Raw genomic sequence first — 18,078 nt, 5'->3', positions numbered from 1 at the left:
GAATTGAAAAATTGAATTGAATTGGTTCTTAACTGAACTTGAAATTGATTTTATGATTTCCCAAGTAAAATACAGTAAAAAACATCAGGTGTGGTTTATACAGGTGCAGTTGACACGCCAGAAACTATTGCCTCTGGAGACAGCATGCCACCTTCTCACATGCCAACAGAAATATCTTCCACCAGAACGAACTGGGCACATGTTCAGTGTTCATTATTTTGAATGTGAATGCACTGAGATTTGAAGATGACTCACCAAAACAGAAGTGGCTTGTGATATTTGAGGGACCTGAATTTGAATGAAGGATTGTTATTCTAACAGGAGACCGTAGACCAGTGCCTCTTCCTCTCCCCTTAGATTTGACAGAATCTGAAATAAAGCAGAATCGGATGGTGTGTACTTTAATGAGCCACAGCATTGGAATACAGTTTGGCTGCCTATCCCTTGGTACCACACCAATGCATATTCTTAAAATTAGCCATGAACTTGGCCTGTAACTGTCAGTTTGATGCTAAAATCTTCCCTCTGCACATTTTAATAGGACTGACCCTCCTGTCTATCTGCCTGTATCTTCCTCCCCGTGTTTCTCATGCCATACATTGCCATGCCAGACTAAATTTACACTTCACAAGAGGTACTGTATGTCTCCTTTAGGGGACCTCGTTCCATTTATTTTCTCACAGTGCTGTTGAACAGGAATGCAGATTGAGGGATTGCGCATGCTGCTGTCTATATATAAAGCAGAATGCATGCCGCTCCAACAGCACCAGCTGTTAGTATACTCTTTCTCTTCCTCTTCCTCTTCCTCTTCAGTCAGCTGGGCCCAGTGATATCAGTTTATTCTTTACAGGTGTTTACCTAAACACTTTGAAATGGAAATTTATTTAGCGGTTGAATCATATATTCTGTCAATTTTATCTTCTTTAATGACTGTTTCAAAAACAATTTATATGGACAAATACTAAATCTCTTGACTCTGTTGTATTTTAAAGCGGAGCTCCACCCAGTTTGCTTATTAAATTCAGTTTACTCGTGACAGGAAATACTACTCAGCCTGTGGAAACGGTTGTATAATTTCTTCTGTGGTTCTGCAGAAATGTTTTATAGTTGATTAATGATGGCATCACTATGACGTCATCAGGGTAATCTCGGTTTGGATATGAGACGTTTTACAGAAAGTCTGCGTTATAAACTGGTGGCGTGGGGTTTAAAAGAAGTCAAGACAAGGCATTCAGGAGGCAATGGGGTTCTGATAAAATATGCTATCAAGTTGCATCATGGTAAAAGTAGGATCCAGTGTTTTTGGAGCTTGACCCATAATAGCGACTAAAAGTCAGGATGTCTCAACCTCTGCTACTTTGATTTTGTCCATTCTTTTTTCTGTCTTTTGTGAGTCTCCCAACTTTATGAAGTCCTCCCTGGAATTGAAGATGAATTAATTTAAAGATATTATATAAGAAGCCAGTCATATGTAATGGTTTTGTCTGTACTTGCAAAAAGTAAACTCCTCCTTATGCCAGTGAAACCTCTTGGATTCCCTCAACAATACTGAGGACATGACCTTATTATTCGTCAAGTATTGTCAGAAAGAGAGGTTTTGAGGTAAAAGATGTCTGACTGTCTCGTCCAGTATGTATTTTTTCTCTGAATAAAACAGAAGATTTTAGGGAATTAGGGAACAATATGATGATTCATTGCCTTCTGATGTTACAAAGTGCATAATAACAGATGGAGTGGTGTATAAAGGGTTTACAGCACAGTGCCTTCTTCCCCTTGTTGCATCGGTTTGTGGAATAATTACCCACAAAACTGTTCTCCAAACCTAATCTCAAGCAAGCTGAAAATTTCATTGACGTATCCCTGCAACTCTGTCTCTCAGTCAGACACATACACACACAAAGTCAATTTACCACTGCCTGCCTCTGTACTATCTATCACTCAGACGCGGCATGTGTGCTGAGGCGTGACAACACTCATTCGGTCTTTCTTTTTTTGACAAAACCCCAAGAGATTTATTAAAAATACCACAGTGAACAAATCTGTTTTTTTTTTCCTTTTTGCCACGCAGCAACAAGCGGATCTTGGTGAAGCGTTCACAACAATCCATTGCTTCCAGTGATTAGGGCCCAGAGGTGTGTATACATGTTTGTGTGTTTGTGTGTACTTGACAACATAAGAACAAGAGAACAGGATTGATAAAATGCCGGAGAGAGCGAAGTAGCTTTGTTGAGTGAGAGAAGATGTGCATATTTAATATCACAGACAGACAGAAAATCTTTCCCAAGTGTGCATGCACCTCCCTCCTGCAGTCTGAGACAAGGATGAGTGACAAGAATGAGTCCGAGACAAGACTGAATCCAGAGGAAATGACAGCACAGAAGTGAAGGCATCCAGTGTAATGTCAGCTATCAATTTTATGTAAAACCTCAAAACTAATAAAGGATTTCCCACAGCACATCACAAAATCTCACAGACAAATCAGGATGAAAATCCCAAAAGAATATGTGGAGAACGAAAGCTGTACAATGTGGAAATATGGAAACTGTATTAGATTATTAGGTATTAGAGTGAGAATGAAATTACCCAATTAGATGAGGGTGTCGAGATAAACAGAAGGTTGAAGGGGACAAACTGTAGCCAGGAGGATATTTGTTGCTTTCTTTTGTTGGTTCACTGGTGTCCACCAACATGGCGACAGAGTACTAAAAGGTTACCAGGCTGGTTGTCTCTGTACTTTGCCCTTCTAGAGGAAATTAAGCTGAAAGGGGGATGTGTTTATCAACTGGAAAAAAAGAATAAAATTTGCTTCACTTTTTTCTTTTAAGAATCTATTTATTCGTGTTTCCCAAAAATATCCCAAAAGGGTCTCAATGCCCACCATAGACCTAAAACCAATATACAAACAGAGAAGATTGCACTTACACTGGTGTAATATTCCCAATAATGACAAAAAGTTACTTTATTAGCGTATCTTAGGATCACAGAAATGGTTAAATCCCAAAAATTGTTAAAAGTAAAACCCCAGGTTTTGATTCTACTTTGGGATTACTGTGAGTTGTATACAGTAGCTTCCTACAGGATGCTAGGCTAGTGGGGCAGGCATAGATTCAAGTCCTCTGGGACCAAGGATTTAGCCCTCAATAACGTTCCACACAACATTTGGCAAAACCAGAGCCAAGAGCTACGGGGGCAAGCTGACATCAGCAACATGCGCCATCAGAGATTAGTCACGACAGCGAGCCAGCAGTCCCTTGTCCCTCCATGTCCCCCTGGCTAGAGATTCAGGAAGGGACGGTTATGATGGACACCTGTCACAGCTCATCTCTGTCAGAAGAGTTCACACGCTGTAGGCTGTGTGTGTGTGTGTGTGTGTGTGTGTGTATGTGGAAACACAGCTATGTTTAAGACAGAGTCCTGCAGGGAGTGAGAAGTAAAATGAGTGCCCAGCATGGAACAGCTGCTAAATGGGGCTCTGCAGAGGAGCAGGAAGTACACAGGCCTCAGTGAGCTACAGATTGCTTTGTGGTAACACTGTCTGTCAGTTTCAGTGGTAGCTTTCTCTGGGATCTAAACACGTTCTGCTCATGGTATATCTTACTTACTATTGGTGAATTATTAATCAGGATAAGAGTGCAGAGCGCTGCTTCCAGACATCATTAGAAATCATGCAGGATTTATCAAAGGTTGAAAATACTTTTAAAAAGAAACAAACCCACACACACAATATATATAAAAATGTTAGTTCAACAACACGTTATTTATAGCGTTTAAAAAAACAGTGTACATAAATCCACTGTTCATCTGCTCTTTCTGTATGTACATATTATTCACTTGTATTTACTTTCTAATTTACAAAAATTGTCACAATCTCTAAAATAGCAAATCTCTAAGACACACAGTGACGTTCTCTGTGGTCTCAGACAGATTTGGATGCAAGAGCAGCCAACTGGTGTTGGATTTGCTGCTGAGCACCAAGACAGTCTTGCCTTACGTATGCTGTGGTACAGTGGCTTCCCGAGGACTTAATATATTACATCCATAGCACTCACAGATGTGACAGGGGAATACATTGATCCTGGATTAGAGAGATGAGATTCACTGAGGTGACCAAAGCAGAGAGGAGTGAAGGATGGAGAGGAGGAGGAGGGTGTGAGAGAGAAATGGAGGGAGGGAGGGTGAAGACAGAGTTAGACAAGAGAATGAGAGAGAGAAATCTTAATCAACAGAAAAGGAGACTGGAAAGAATAAATTGTGGCAACCACATGTCTTTTTCTGTTTTATTCCTGTGGAACAAGAGGATAGAAGTGCTGACAGAGCATGTTCTCCTCCTTTACCCCCAGTGTGTGCAGGGATAGTGGGGTATAAATTCACACTGTCTAGGAACAAAGTGATCTGGTCAAGAATTTATGACAATCTGTTGGATTATGTACTCAGAGTAAGACATAAAAATGAAGAGAGAAGAGGTGATAAAAAGGATAGGAGCAAAAGAGGGAGGTAAATACAAGACATATTATAAACTAAACCTTTAATGTATTGACTTTTGCTGCATACAAACAGAAGACCCCACTGAAGATAATTTGAGAAGTACATTTAAAGGTGATTTTACACAGTTGTGCATTGTACTTAGAGGATGGAGTTGCACACCACCCTAACAGTAAGAGTAATCTTATTTATGTGATGACAAGTAGAAGAAAACAATGCGCTAAACCAGTGTTTCCCAACCTTACTGCAGGGACCCTTTCCTATCATTGAGTAAACTGATGATCCCTGATTAAGTGGCGTTGGGCAACTTCCAGTGAGGGTTCCTGACCCCCAGGTTAGGCACTAACCCAAAGACAGACGGAACTGTATTGTATATGGAATATTGTTGGACCTTTTTTATTTTATGATGCATATGTTTGTATTGTTATCTCCAAACCTGTATTAATTGATTTGGCTACTTAAGGGCAGCACAACAATCTCAGAACACAACATTGTCATATTATTACATTTTTATTACATTAACAGTTGCTTATTTACACGTCCAGACCACATGAAACAACATGATCACACATGTGGACTGATGTTTCAGGAGACCTGGCGAACATTCACTCTCTTTTATCTCTGTTTTTGGTCTCCACCAACTCCAGAGAGAAATATCTCTCTTTAGCTGTTAAATGTCCACCAGCTAGTGGCTAACTTTGTCTGACTGTTGTTAGAGCAGTATGGTTTGATCAGAGCTTTTTCACTAAAACAGCTGTCCATGTTGCAGCCGAAAAGGACGCCATGAGAGAGGTGAGAGTGAATCAAAACTGTAAAGTTGTGGGCTATTAAACTAAAACCACATGAGAGTGCAGAGTGTAATTCTCTGTGGGTTTGTCATCTTTGTCATACACAAATTTTTATTTATATCAGCTTTAAATCTATGTCTAATTATGTACCAGTATCTGTGTTTGGAGACTTGCATTCAAAAATAAGTTTATTTTGGTGTAGCATTACATCTCATCGTCTTAATATCTACAAAAAACATGCAACCAAATACCACACAGGTCATTTGGAACTGCCAGTGTAAATATAGTACATTTTAAATGTTAAAAATGTTGGTTTTTTTACATTTGACCTGTACCTATCTTCTGTGACATTCTTTGGTCACAGTGACATATTCAAGTTGTGCAACTCTGTTTGTGTGTTTTGAAACGTGGTATCTCAAACTGCAGGTCATATTAACAGTGAACTTGAAATGGCCTGTACTTTTTCATAAAGAGGTTTTAAAGACACTATCCTCGTATAAATGCTGTCTCATGGCTTCAATATGAGTGCAGAAGGCTTGTGTTTATTTTTGGTAGCCTGGGTAATGTCCGTCGATCCCTGGTGTAGGGTTTGCAGATGACAGAGATGCCAAGGATGCCAATGCCAGATTTACTATTTATATTTCAAGACTTTTATATATTATTTGAAACGAAATACAAGCAGCAAGTAAGTGTGTGTGTGTGTGTGTTATGCCGCAGGTCAAGAATAGAAGGAGTGTCTTGGTTTATGAGGATTTGGCTGGTTTATAGACTCTGGCTGCTTCGATGAGGCTGGCTGTTCTCCCAAAATCTTTCAGACTGCAAGAGGGGTGAGTTAAAGAGATGGGGTGTCACCTCTGTGGGGTGTGGTAGAAGGGTTGTAGTGGTAACATTCCTTGTTCACATTCCACAGTGCTTTCACATTCGGGGTGTCTGGGAGCCTCAACAGTAGACCATGTGCAGCACCCGTGGTATCCTGGGACTGACTCCTCTCTCCCTCTCAATATTTTTTGTCTTTAAGTATCAAAAAAATGCACAAACACAATAAACAGTGAAGCAGATAAATAACTTAAACCTGTTAAGCCAGTAATGTGAAAGGTGCTTCCATATGCTGCTACACTCGTGATCTAGTATGTGAGGAGACCAATCGCATCCTCTGAGAGTAGATCAGGTCAGCCACATACAGTCCAAAGTTGACAAAGGAGAACACAGCCACCACAACCTTGCTGTCCCACGGACAGTTGCCCTGAGGGCATGACGACGGTCTCCATGGAGATCCATATTTATTGTCAAAGCAGAAAACCGGCCACACCACTGATGCACTCAGGTAGAGCAGAACTTCCAGGAGGGTGCAGACCACCACGAAGCGGTCAAAGGACATGCAGCGCACGGCCTTGGTCCGCCCGCACACAGTCATTACGACCACGAGAGCAGTCAGAGTGAAGCAGAAAGCGTAGACGACAACGCAGTAGATTGTGGCGACATAACGGGAATACTCGCTCCTGTTGGCCAAAGCTCCAAAGATGATGCAGGCCACAAAGCCCTGAACGACTTTGAGGAGGCCGGACACGGTGGCCATGTAGCCCACCACAGTCTGGCCTGGCCTGGCTCGGCACAAGGCCACTTCAGCACCATAGGCCAGAGTACCCAGGATGGAGCAGACGGTCACAGCAATGCGGAAATTTCGGACATCACAGCCAGCGTAGGGGCACTCGGATCGGACAAAGAAGAGCGGGTAGACCACAGAGGCTGTCACATACCTGCAGGAGAAGAAGAGGCAGTGAGAGCGGTGAGAGTGAACCAAAACAAAACCAAGAAGGAACTGCTGATGGGAACGGCAAAGACCCCCTTCCTCTTACACTTATCATTTGATCCATTGTTAATTTAAAAATATGAATTATATAGCAGCTCAGTGAACAAACAATACTTTCACTTCCACAAAAGGTCCAGTGTACAGGATTTAGTGGCATCTAGCGGTGAAATTTCAGATTGCAACTAACTGAACACCGCTGGTGTCTGTATTTGAATGAATGGGCTGTGAAGTGTGTAGGAAGAAGTGGAAGTGGCAGAGAAAATCGCAAAAAAAGGTCTGTGTCTGATAATTAATGAGTCAGTGAAGTAAAGTAAAAGTGTTTGACCTCGTTACACCTAAATCTGTGACTTACATGAGCGTCGCAAAGGCAGCACATGTGACAGTGAGGTTGTCCCAGGATACGGGTAGGCAGCTGTAGAGACGAGTAGCATCCAGGAAGAACACCACGACCGACATGGCGAAGCAGAAGCACCATGCCGCCATACAGAACACACCATGTGAACCGCTGTAGCCGGCACTGTGGGTTACCATGGCAATCACAGCACAGCCCATAGCCAATTGACAGAGGCGGGCAGCGCCCAGAGGCGAGCAGAGGGCCCTCTTGTTGAGGTAAGGACCCCCCTGTGAATCCATAACTGGGAAATAAAGTCTACAGTGAGATCTTTAAGACGTAAAGCCTTCAGGCCCCCAAAGCGATTCTGAAGGTCCACTGGTTTCACAGGAGAGGATGATGTGGAGTTTAAAGTCTAAACGGCTTAAAGTTTTAGCTCAAGTTCAAGCCAGTCCCAACAAAAAACTAAACCGAGGAGTGTCCTCGTGCAAAAGATGTGATTGTGACACCCACAGTCCAGCTTGGAGTCTTTGTCTTGAAGATATCTATGAAAGAAAAGCAAAAAAGCTTGAAACAGTCATTTTCATTGAATTTACATTTAAAGAAATCATTCAGCTTCAATCTTAGCGCTGTGTACTCTTACCTCACCTCTCTCATAAAGCAGTCTTTATGTCGGTCCACCACACTGTTATGTCGCTGGAAAGCTTCTTCAATGATAAACTAATGTCTCTGCTTTCCTACTCAAACAATCTTGAAACTTGCAGAGACCTTGATAAACATGTGGCAGGATATCCGGGTGCTCAGGAGTTTTAAGGTGTCTATTGTAACCTGGTGTTGGGTGGATGGGCTCCGGGTTTTGGATGCATTATTTCTGCCGCCACCCCCAGACTTGGTGGGGACTTTCTGAATTCTATTTCTGTGTTGATGAATCATAGCATTGCACAGACATAAAGTGTAACAAACACGGGGGAAATCTCTCAAACTGTCCAGACTGGTACATACACTCACCTTTCTGCTGAGAGATCACACTGACTCATCAATCACAAATATCCACACTCAGCACTGCGCAGCCGGCAAAGCAGGAAAGATGGGTCCCGCTCCACTGTAGTTGTGTTTTGATGTTAGTTAATCCCTCTATTTTGAGAACTTGTAGATCCCGTAAGTCCAGGATGTTTAACCAGCAGTTGCCAGTTGATTCGAGTCTTCTGGGAAACAGCTCCTTCAGAACCGCAACAGGATCTGGTCCAATCCAACCCTTTAGCTGAAATGGTCCAATCCAGACTTGGAATCTCCTTCTCGGATCAGTTATCCCGATATGTTTTGTACGTTATCTGTTGCTGTGCATGCTCATTGTGTGAATCCATGTGGCCATGTGAGACACCATTAGCTCTCCTCAAATGTCAATTCTCATCTTCTTATGTTCTCTCTGTCACACACGCTTCCTCTAAAACTTTCTCCTTCCTCACTGTCCCTCTCTGCTCTGTGGGGAGGGGGTTGCTGCAGGTCAGTCAGACCAGAATGGAAGTTATTTTGGGTTGGGCCATCACCACATGAGTGTCGGAGGGATGTGTACATGTGGTGGGTGTGGAGTCGGGGCATGCAGACACATTACAGACGCTGTGGAATGAGATGCGATAACTGACCCGATGAGGTCAAGCCATGTACAGATCAGGGCCAATAATGACGTTGAATCTGAATTCTAATCGAGTGTAAAAGTGACCAGAGAGATGTTACATCTGTATCAAAAGCTATTTATTTTCATCACACTGATTGGAAAAACAATGCAATCTATTAACTTTGGCTTTTAAAATGATCAAATTAAGTAAACTAATAATAAGTTTACTTAATATTAAAATTCATCTGGGGGAACACCCCCGAAACGAGAAACAATTAGCTGATTTAGTCTCATAAGATATTGAAATATAAAACTGGAACTCTAATTAACAATCAAATTAATAACTACAACCACAATTACCATATCAATAGAGTATGGCAGCATTCACTCTTGTACAACATTAAATAAACCAGCGTTAAAAGTGTTTGTTAAAGAGATAATAAAGCATAAACACAAATCAAACCATAACGTGAGTAATTAGCTATGTGAGAGTTTGAGTTATGTTACTGTACAGTTTCTGAGATATGCTGATAAGCGAGTAGGCCTACATGCTTAAAGCTATGAATGTTTCCTTGCAGGCAGAGTCACAATCAGTCTTGCCTTTGAGGGCGACACAGAGGGGCCCATAGTTACCATTAACAACACAGAGGGATGTCCTCCCACATAAGACATCAGGATGTTGGTGTCTGCATATTTCCCCTTCAAATTAATTACATGTCAATGTCAAACCACAGTGTGTAAGTCTCTGACAGCGAGTGACCAGGGGAGATCTACTGGCAGCAATTTAATTATTAGCAGTGATTGTGTTTTGTACTTTCAATATTTGTTGCGCCCTGCAAGCACTGAGCACTGATTCTACAGAGAAAGGCAAGTTTAGGTCATCAAGATATTGCTGTGGTCAGTAGAGACTACAAGAGACTCATGCCTGGAAAACCTTTATCAACAGTATTTATTCATCTTCAAACTCATCTGTGTTCCTTGGCTTGATCTTACAGCTTTACATGTTTTCACACTTAATGTCCATGTCTCATTAGGTCACATTTTCCTACCTAATACTGTTTTGAAAAGTGCAGATTATATACAAACATGTGATCAATTACAGGACAAAGTTAGAAATGATTGTGTAAATGAATGCAGATGTTTCCATAAAGGGAACAAGGGGTCACTGTGTGAGTATAACAATGATCTGAATCAAGTGCCATCATTCACAGTACCATATGCCAACCAATCTAAACGTTAATAGGAGACTTTGAAAAGACATGTTCACACTAACCAACACCATCGACAGACCCCCAAATTAGGGAATATCTTGTAATAGAGGGTCTTAACATCCTGGGATCCAGAATTCAAATTCTAGCATGTCTCATGAACCTAAGCTCATGAAAGTATGATTGGACCCAAATCTATCACTTCACAGCTGGGGAGGGATCTTGCAGAGATTGACAGGCACACTGCACATGTGAAGGGAGAAGAATTGTGTAGTTGTCACTATAAGCAGATACAGTACCAGTGTGAGTCACTATAGGAGTCCCCCAAAAGACCCTGAAATAAATATATAAAAATCCAGCACAAATCAGAAGAAGAATAGTGAATGTTGTTCCACAGCATGTAAAATCAATGCAAAGGAGCACTGAAGCTCTTCTGTCACCCAACAACTCACTATGTGCTCGCTATGACAGCTATAAAGTTTCTCTTATATTGTATTAATGTACTTCATGTACATTAATACATGTACACACAATAATCAATATATTGTTAGTATTTCAAAATAAGGAGGACCTGAAACAGCAAATCTGACAGGGTGGACATTAAATATAAAGTAGGTGTGATACAACAGAAGGATTGAAGTAGCTGTGGGGTACTTGTCATCATGGTAAGATGAGTATTTATTGTAATACCATATTTTTTAGTTTACAAAATGTAAGACTTCCTAACGTTAGGATGTTTTATACATGTATTTAGAGTGGTTCTTAATTGTCATGTCAATGTGTTTCTGCAACCCAGTTTCAAGGTATGAATGTGGGCCTTTTAATGTGGAATCTCTCTAAATGTTCACAGTAAAATGGTAGATTTTGAGTCTGCATGTAGTCATAGATGTGCTGATTTCAGTCATATCAGTCACTGTCAGAATGTCAAGGTACAGATGTGAGACTTCTACTCTGAAATTTCTCTCAATGTCTGCAGTAAAAAAAGGGGTTTGAGTTTGTATGTAGTGGTAATCCTCTGTGGGTTTGATGCCTTTCACGTTACACATTGTCATTCGTTCCGTTGTTAATATAAAAATATTGATCACTGCAGCTTTAAAGGTCCTTCTACAGCTAAACAATTGCTGTATGTGTGTTTAAGCCAAAAATATGAAACAAACAAATAACAAAAGCCAGTAAAGGACCATAGTGTCCCGGGAAAGTGAACATAACTTTAATAACCTTTGCAGCAGCTCTATTTTGGTGCCAAGTTTTAAAGGATTACATTACACGTCTTAACCTAATTACAGTACGATGAATAACATATACTTTAAATTAGACATTTTTCAAATATATGGCTATGTTTTGCGTATCTGAATATATTTCCCATCCTTCCAGTTAACCACTGTTTTTAGTAAATTTGCAAAAACTGTAAAGTGATTGAAATCCATCACGCTGACCGCTGTGTCTGCTTTTACCAACTTTAGAGTTACATTATTGTCACATGGTGACAATCTGTAAGGACAGACTGGTTTGAAAAGTCTGCACTGTCTTACCATGCAACAATAAAATTCACACAGTCACTGTGTGAATTTCTTTTATTTTTTATGGTAATTAATGTAAATCAAAGGCTGTCTGAAAGGTTGGACAATACGACGAGCTTTGAGAGACACTGTACGTTTATGGTACGTTTATATGTATTTAGGAGACGTCACAGCATGGTCCACAAAAAACTTAAATTCCACAGACATCTTTTTTTTCTAATATATTGCAGTTTTATATATAACAACCTAAGTCACCTTTAGAACAAAGGCACCTACCACTAACCCTGTAAACGCCCACATGGCCTAAATCATGACCTGAGTTTTAATTCATTGTCTTTGTGTGTGTGTGTAATGTTACAGCAGCAGAGATTCCAACAGTGAGTCCAACTGTAACTATCCTCCCGTCTGATGATCCTCTGCACTCCCCAGGTCTCTGTCTCCATCTGCAGGAGTGTGACAGCCCGTGTTTCACTCATTCATCTACAAATGTACACAACAGCTGCATTCAAGTCACGACAAAATGATGACATGTTGTCACATGATGACTAATGAAAGTAGTAATGAAAGGTCTGGGCTTTATGTAATGTTTATTGTTTAATCATGATCACTCATTTATTTATTTATTTCCTTCCTGTGTCACTATTGGGCCACAATAACATGGCTGTGTTACTCTAATATAATGATGAATATACGAGTATACGAATATACGATGAATATAAGAGGCACAAACTGTGGTTAAGAAGGCAGATTATTATTATTTCTATTATTTTATTATTATTATGGTATTATTTTTTAGTAGTAGTAGTACTTCTGTCAATAAAATGTATTAGACACTAGATATATGCCGTTGTTACATTAATGCAAAAATCACAATAGATGCCTTCATTGCAGAATTATTGTAGTATTTGTATTTTTCATTAGTTTTTATTTTTTTTATTTTGTTTTGAATTTTTAGAGAGAGTTTGCTCATTTCAGTTTAGTTTTTATTGTTTAAAATGTTTTATTTATTATAATCCCCAAACAAGGCTCAACTGATGGGTACATTATGCTTCAATGTTAAACAAAATGCACAGTTTAACAAATTACTATTAATATTCTAATCATGAATTACGTATTTTTAACCATTTCAATTTATCAATATCTGGAAGAGTCCTTCAAATAGATATTTTAAAATAAAATTAAATCAGCATGCTTTTCCATATTGTAGCTACTGCAGTTTACTTTTATTTAGCATTTCCTCACACTAACAAAGCCAACTTTCATTTCATATCAAACCTAAAAAAAGATGACAACACATCTGTAATCTGCTCCGGTGATTTCTACAGGTTTTAATTGGTTATGACTACATTTTAGACAATGTATTATTGTAGAAACAGAACAAGAATGCAAAAGTTTTTTACTGATAGCTCCATCTCTCTCCTTACGAAGGCGGCTGTGGTCTTGAGGAACCACTTGTTGTTGCTGTATCTGCCACCAGGGGCCGCTGTTGGAGCAAAGCAGCAGTGCTGCAGCTTAAAAAGACCCTGTGGCCCCATGTGTTGACAACCGGGCTTTTGATTACAGCCTTTGAATGTCAAATAAATCATGGAAAAATTGTTTTTAGACAAGAATATCTAAAATGTCTTATTTGCAAGGTAGTTTCTATGTGTAAATGTTAAATGGTGTGAGGCAGAAACTGTAAGTTTCACCAACACAAACTCTATTAACAGCCTCTCTACTGTAAGTGCCCATCGCTTTATTTGGCATCAAAGACTCCAGGGGCAGTTGGAAGTAATTAATTTGCAAGCGAGACAGAGAGAGAGAGAGAGAGAGAGAGAGAGAGGGAGAGAGGGAGAGAGAGGGAGAGAGAGAGACCAAAAGAGAGGGAGACAGAGAGAGGGGGAGACAGAGAGAGGGAGACAGAGAGGGGGAGAGAGAGAGAGACAAGTGGATGGAATGCACTCCTCCCTCACACTCCCACAACACACACACACACACACACACACACACAGTCCTGCTCCCCTCTGTGTTCGGCCTCTTTTTGAAGTTCCTCTTGCAGCTACGAAGTGAATGTGGAGGCAGCAGGAGAGAGGGCTGAGGAACGTGCTCTAAGTGTGTGTGTGTGTGTGTGACGGTGACATGTGAAAATATGGCGGCGTGCTGCTTATTTACTATTACCTGAGGATGGTCATATAACTGAAGGCCTGTGAGAGTCAGAGGCTGCATGGCTGTGTGTTATCATGAGGTCTGTTCTGTTAGATCAAAGCAGTCGTCTCCATGGTTCAAGAGAACCACCTGAAAAATGTCGAGCTGCTCTTTAACAACTCCATTCACTTAATTTCAAACCCACAGACAGACAGACAGATACAGTGCCTCCGATATGGCTGTGACTGACAGATCCGCCCATTTGTCTCCGGTGTAACCTCAAATACAAACCATCATATATTCCTATTACTTTCCCTCACTGTCCTTCTTCTTTTTCAACATATACTGGAGAGCTAAACTATATAACTACTGCACTTATTATCTTTGGATAATCTTCTGAGAATGCAAGAGGGGAAATGCATTAATCCAAATAAAATTAGTTTTCTTTGTCATAATGATTAAATATATCTCCTTTGTCTGTGTGTGCCTGTTCATCTGCTACTACTTATACTGAAATAATAAAATAAATCCACAATTTAATACAATTATGTGGAATAAAAGTAGCTGAACCACATCAAACAGTATATTTTTCATTAGCGTCAAAAGCTGGTGGTTACTGCTACCCTGCTACGCTAGTTAGCTTTTAGGAGCTTAGTCGGGGTTTGTTGTCCATCGTGACTGAATTCAGCTACTGACATATTCATGTGGAATAACAGACTCACAGATACGTTGGTTTAACCAAATAAATATTTTTCAATTGCAGCTACAGATAAATCCAGAAGTCTAGTTTTAGCTGATGCTAAGGCTAGCTGATGTAGCTGTCTTGCATTAGATGCTGCAGTTAGCCGTATCTCTGTGATAAAGAGCGCAGCATTAAGTTCAAGTTTAAGTGAGCCAGGTTGAAGTTTACACAGCTGATGTTACTGCAGTCGGAGCTTTCTTTGAATTTCTCAACACAGAGAACTCAAAAAAAGGTGATAAAACAGTTGTATATACATAAAATCTATATATCCAGACTTAGGTTTTTTTTTTCATATCCACAAAGAAAAGGCCATAAGGTCTCTATTAATACAGAATACTCCTCTTGAACCTCTTAAGTCATTAAAACGCTAAAACATTCTGAGGGTGTATCAAAGGCTGGGAGAGATTCAGTACATACTGTAATAAACTACTGAAACAAAACTGTGATGGTGTACTCTGAGAACAAACTGGATGACAATATGAGAAATAAAATGTCCAGTTGAGCATTTACAATTCAATAACTCCACATGTTTCAACACAATATAAGACACGTTTTTAGTACAACAATCTTTATTCACTTTTCACTACATCTTCACCAGCTGAATAAAAACAGCCTCTGCGGCACTCTCTCCTCCAACTGCAGTGAAACACAACCATCTTCTCAGCAATGAAATATTCAGTCATTTATCTCATTATTTTGACCGTTTTAAAACCTAGTCAAGTGCAGGCTTCTTCCACAACGGATTAGGTCCGCTGCGGTCACAAAGTTGAGCCGTTATCAAAGCGCAGCAAAGGTTTAAGTGCTCCACTCGGTCTGCAAGCAGCTTGTCAGACGTCTGTCGTGGTACGTCCTCCCATCAACACACAGCAGCAGTCTTATTTCTTACCTGCACAAGAGACAGCAATTAATCACTCTGCCAGTCAACATCAATACAAGTTAACAGTAAAAAAACATTTGCAGTCCTGCCAAACTTTCAAGCGATGGGTCGACATTTTGGGAAATACTTAAAGCATATCAATACACTGGATGTGTAAACAAACAAACCTGAGACGGCTGTTTAGCGGGTGCAACATGTGACGTGTAAACGTGGTCAACACAATGCTGATTGTCATGATGCAGAAAGATACAGAGCTTTAATGAGCCAGAAGGTCACCAGATGGTTGAAGACTGTAGGTGTATCTCAATTCCTCCAGGACGCATCACAATACTCGCCCATGTCACATCTAATATTAAACTACTGGACATCTTCAACAGTCTTTGATGGTGTGTGTGTGTGTGTGTGTTTAAGTGTCCTCTGTACTGTAGCGTTCCACACATGGAGTCTATAACTCCCGATTCAGCCCCCCTCCCCTGTCAGTCTTTTCCTTTTAACTTTCCTCATGAAAGAGAAAGCAGCCACAACTTTCTTAAAAAGACGCACATGGACACACACGGAGATCAGCCAGAAATAAAACACGCACAAAAACACAAACAAGACAGAAAGAGAGAGAAAAGGGAGCATTATCCTAAACAAAAACATCGATACAGTGACCACCAGAAACACCACAATAGAACAACAGAAAAGCGCCGTGCCTGGACAGACCACAGGGGCTCGAGCTGTGTGATGTGGCCCAGCAGCAGGCTCTCTGCCTGGCCCCTGAGTGTCTGTAGTGGTCTCCTGGGCTGGAGGGGGTGACCATCCTGAACTAATTGGTTCATCCTAACATGCATCCTTATCTTCTGAGTCATGAGGAATTCTGCTTTCAAAAGGGCCATTTCCTATTGACTGTGGTTTTGGGATTTGTGTGTGTGTGTGTGTTTACCACCGTTCTTTCTCTACAAAGAAAAAAAAAAAAGGAAGTGATCTCTGAGGATGATGGCTGAAGGGGTGAAATGTTTGTTTCTGTGTTGGGTGTGTAAGGGTGCTTTCAAATCCATCTCTGGTGTGTTTGCCTGTTTGGATCTGTTTGTTTTGGGTCTTTAGTAGATACATGTTTCAATTACCTATTAAAGAAATCTGCTGATCATGAACTGTCAATGAAGTGATCCTATAAGCTGCTGTATTGGCTTGAATATAATACTTTTTTACCCCTGGAAACTTTGTTTGTAAAAGTGGGTTTTGGTTATTATATTTGAGGACTAAATTACATATTCACAACATCACATATTCTTTTTGAATGTAGAGCATTCCTACTGAGAGTGTTTCATTGTTTCTAGCCTACATTTTTGCTAAGCTAGCAAGTTTCCTTAAGCCAGTTTATAGTGTATCTGTTGCAGTTAGTTTATGAAGCCCAGTTTGACTTTGAGGAGTTTCTGATGCTTTGGTTATTGCTGTCTAATTATCAATCATTTTACAACCATGGTAACACGTAGGTGCATGTGAACTGCATTCAATCTTATTAGTAGTAGACGACCCGCTCTACATCCTGAGTCAGAGCTGACTCATCATTTATGACATACGGGGTTCACTTGCACTCTCAACTAATGTCAATAACACAACGAGCTCTTTGTGACACCAGAGATGATAAATATATACAAAGTGCAGTGAAGGGCCACATGACTTGCTGTCAGTCACCACATGGGCCCTCTAAATGAGTATGTGAGTGTTTTAGTGCGTGCATGTGCTCTACATCCTGTCCCATCCTCACCTGGAAGCTTGAGCCACTTGGGCACCTTTCCCAGATCAGACCTGGTGGGTTTAGCAGCCTGGGTGTGTGCAGAGGGGTCTTCCTCATCCTCCGTGGACTCGCTGGTGTCCAGACTCGGCTCTGGAGGAGAAAGCGGCTCCTCGGAGCCCGTGGGCGTCAGCGGGGACCGGAGCATGGAGCTGAGATGGGATAAGAGAAAAAAAGATGCTTTGAAGAAAGCAGCTTGTTGATTTTTTGTTTCTTGAGAAATAACTATTCAAACTATTTAAAGCAGCATTTTACACGAGGATTTGAGCCAGAAGTTAAACAACTGAGTGAGATCAAGATCCATAACAGAGGAGAAGGGTGACCTTGTTAAAGAAGCAGAAAGGACAACAGGTGGGGGTCACTTTTGGTAAACAGGCTCTATCTTTAGAAGGACTGGAAAATGGTTGTGTGTGTGTGTGTGTGTTTATGTGTGTGCGTGTGCATGTGTGGAGGAAATGAGGGCGCATGGGGGCACCTGCTGTTTAGGCAGAACCTCAAAGGGATTCCAATGATGACAGCTTTGTGACAGGAAAATAGGCTGGTTGCCGCGGGATACAACTGCATATACACACCCAAATGCACGCATGGCCAGGCACACATTAAAACAAACACACACACACACGTACACATACAGTACCTTGCAATGGACTCATTTGCTTGCAAGGCCGAGACAGACGATTCAAGCAGTTCTCTCTTTATGTAAAAATCTGTGGAGGAAACACACACACACACACACACACACACACACACAGTGTCACACAATGTAAACTATTGTTTTGTTTTATTACATTCCTCAGTAATACA

At 40.7% G+C, this 18,078-nt stretch overlaps 2 protein-coding genes across 5 annotated transcripts in view; both read right to left on the bottom strand.

Moving 5' to 3' along the window:
• Positions 1 to 5,965: 5,965 nt before the first annotated feature.
• Positions 5,966 to 8,887, bottom strand: LOC118327425 (myeloid-associated differentiation marker-like protein 2). 4 transcript variants are annotated; one of them, XM_035660785.1, is made up of 4 exons: positions 8,420 to 8,887; positions 8,055 to 8,327; positions 7,433 to 7,956; positions 5,966 to 7,027 (listed from the first exon to the last, which is right to left on the bottom strand). In XM_035660785.1, exons 3-4 carry the CDS (start codon positions 7,711 to 7,713, stop codon positions 6,382 to 6,384), a joined length of 927 nt encoding a protein of 308 aa, XP_035516678.1. In that variant the 5' UTR covers positions 7,714 to 7,956; positions 8,055 to 8,327; positions 8,420 to 8,887; the 3' UTR covers positions 5,966 to 6,381. The 4 variants fall into 4 exon arrangements, with proteins under 4 accessions (XP_035516678.1, XP_035516676.1, XP_035516677.1 ...); XM_035660783.1 differs by having other exon boundaries at positions 8,055 to 8,887; XM_035660784.1 differs by having other exon boundaries at positions 8,060 to 8,887.
• Positions 8,888 to 15,171: 6,284 nt separating this feature from the next.
• Positions 15,172 to 18,078, bottom strand: part of aspscr1 (ASPSCR1 tether for SLC2A4, UBX domain containing) — a gene marked incomplete in the record, with an annotated part of 14,620 nt that continues 11,713 nt past the window's right edge. The window contains 3 exon segments of the mRNA XM_035660648.1: positions 15,172 to 15,506; positions 17,248 to 17,426; positions 17,912 to 17,981. Of these exon segments, the coding sequence (XP_035516541.1) occupies positions 15,496 to 15,506; positions 17,248 to 17,426; positions 17,912 to 17,981 (260 nt within the window).

This window comes from Morone saxatilis, unplaced genomic scaffold (assembly GCF_004916995.1).
Source record: "Morone saxatilis isolate NCDOM2014 unplaced genomic scaffold, NCSU_SB_2.0 Contig17, whole genome shotgun sequence".
NCBI lineage: Eukaryota > Metazoa > Chordata > Actinopteri > Moronidae > Morone > Morone saxatilis.
Note: the sequence above shows the minus strand (reverse complement) of the source record. Positions and strands in the feature narration are given on the sequence as shown.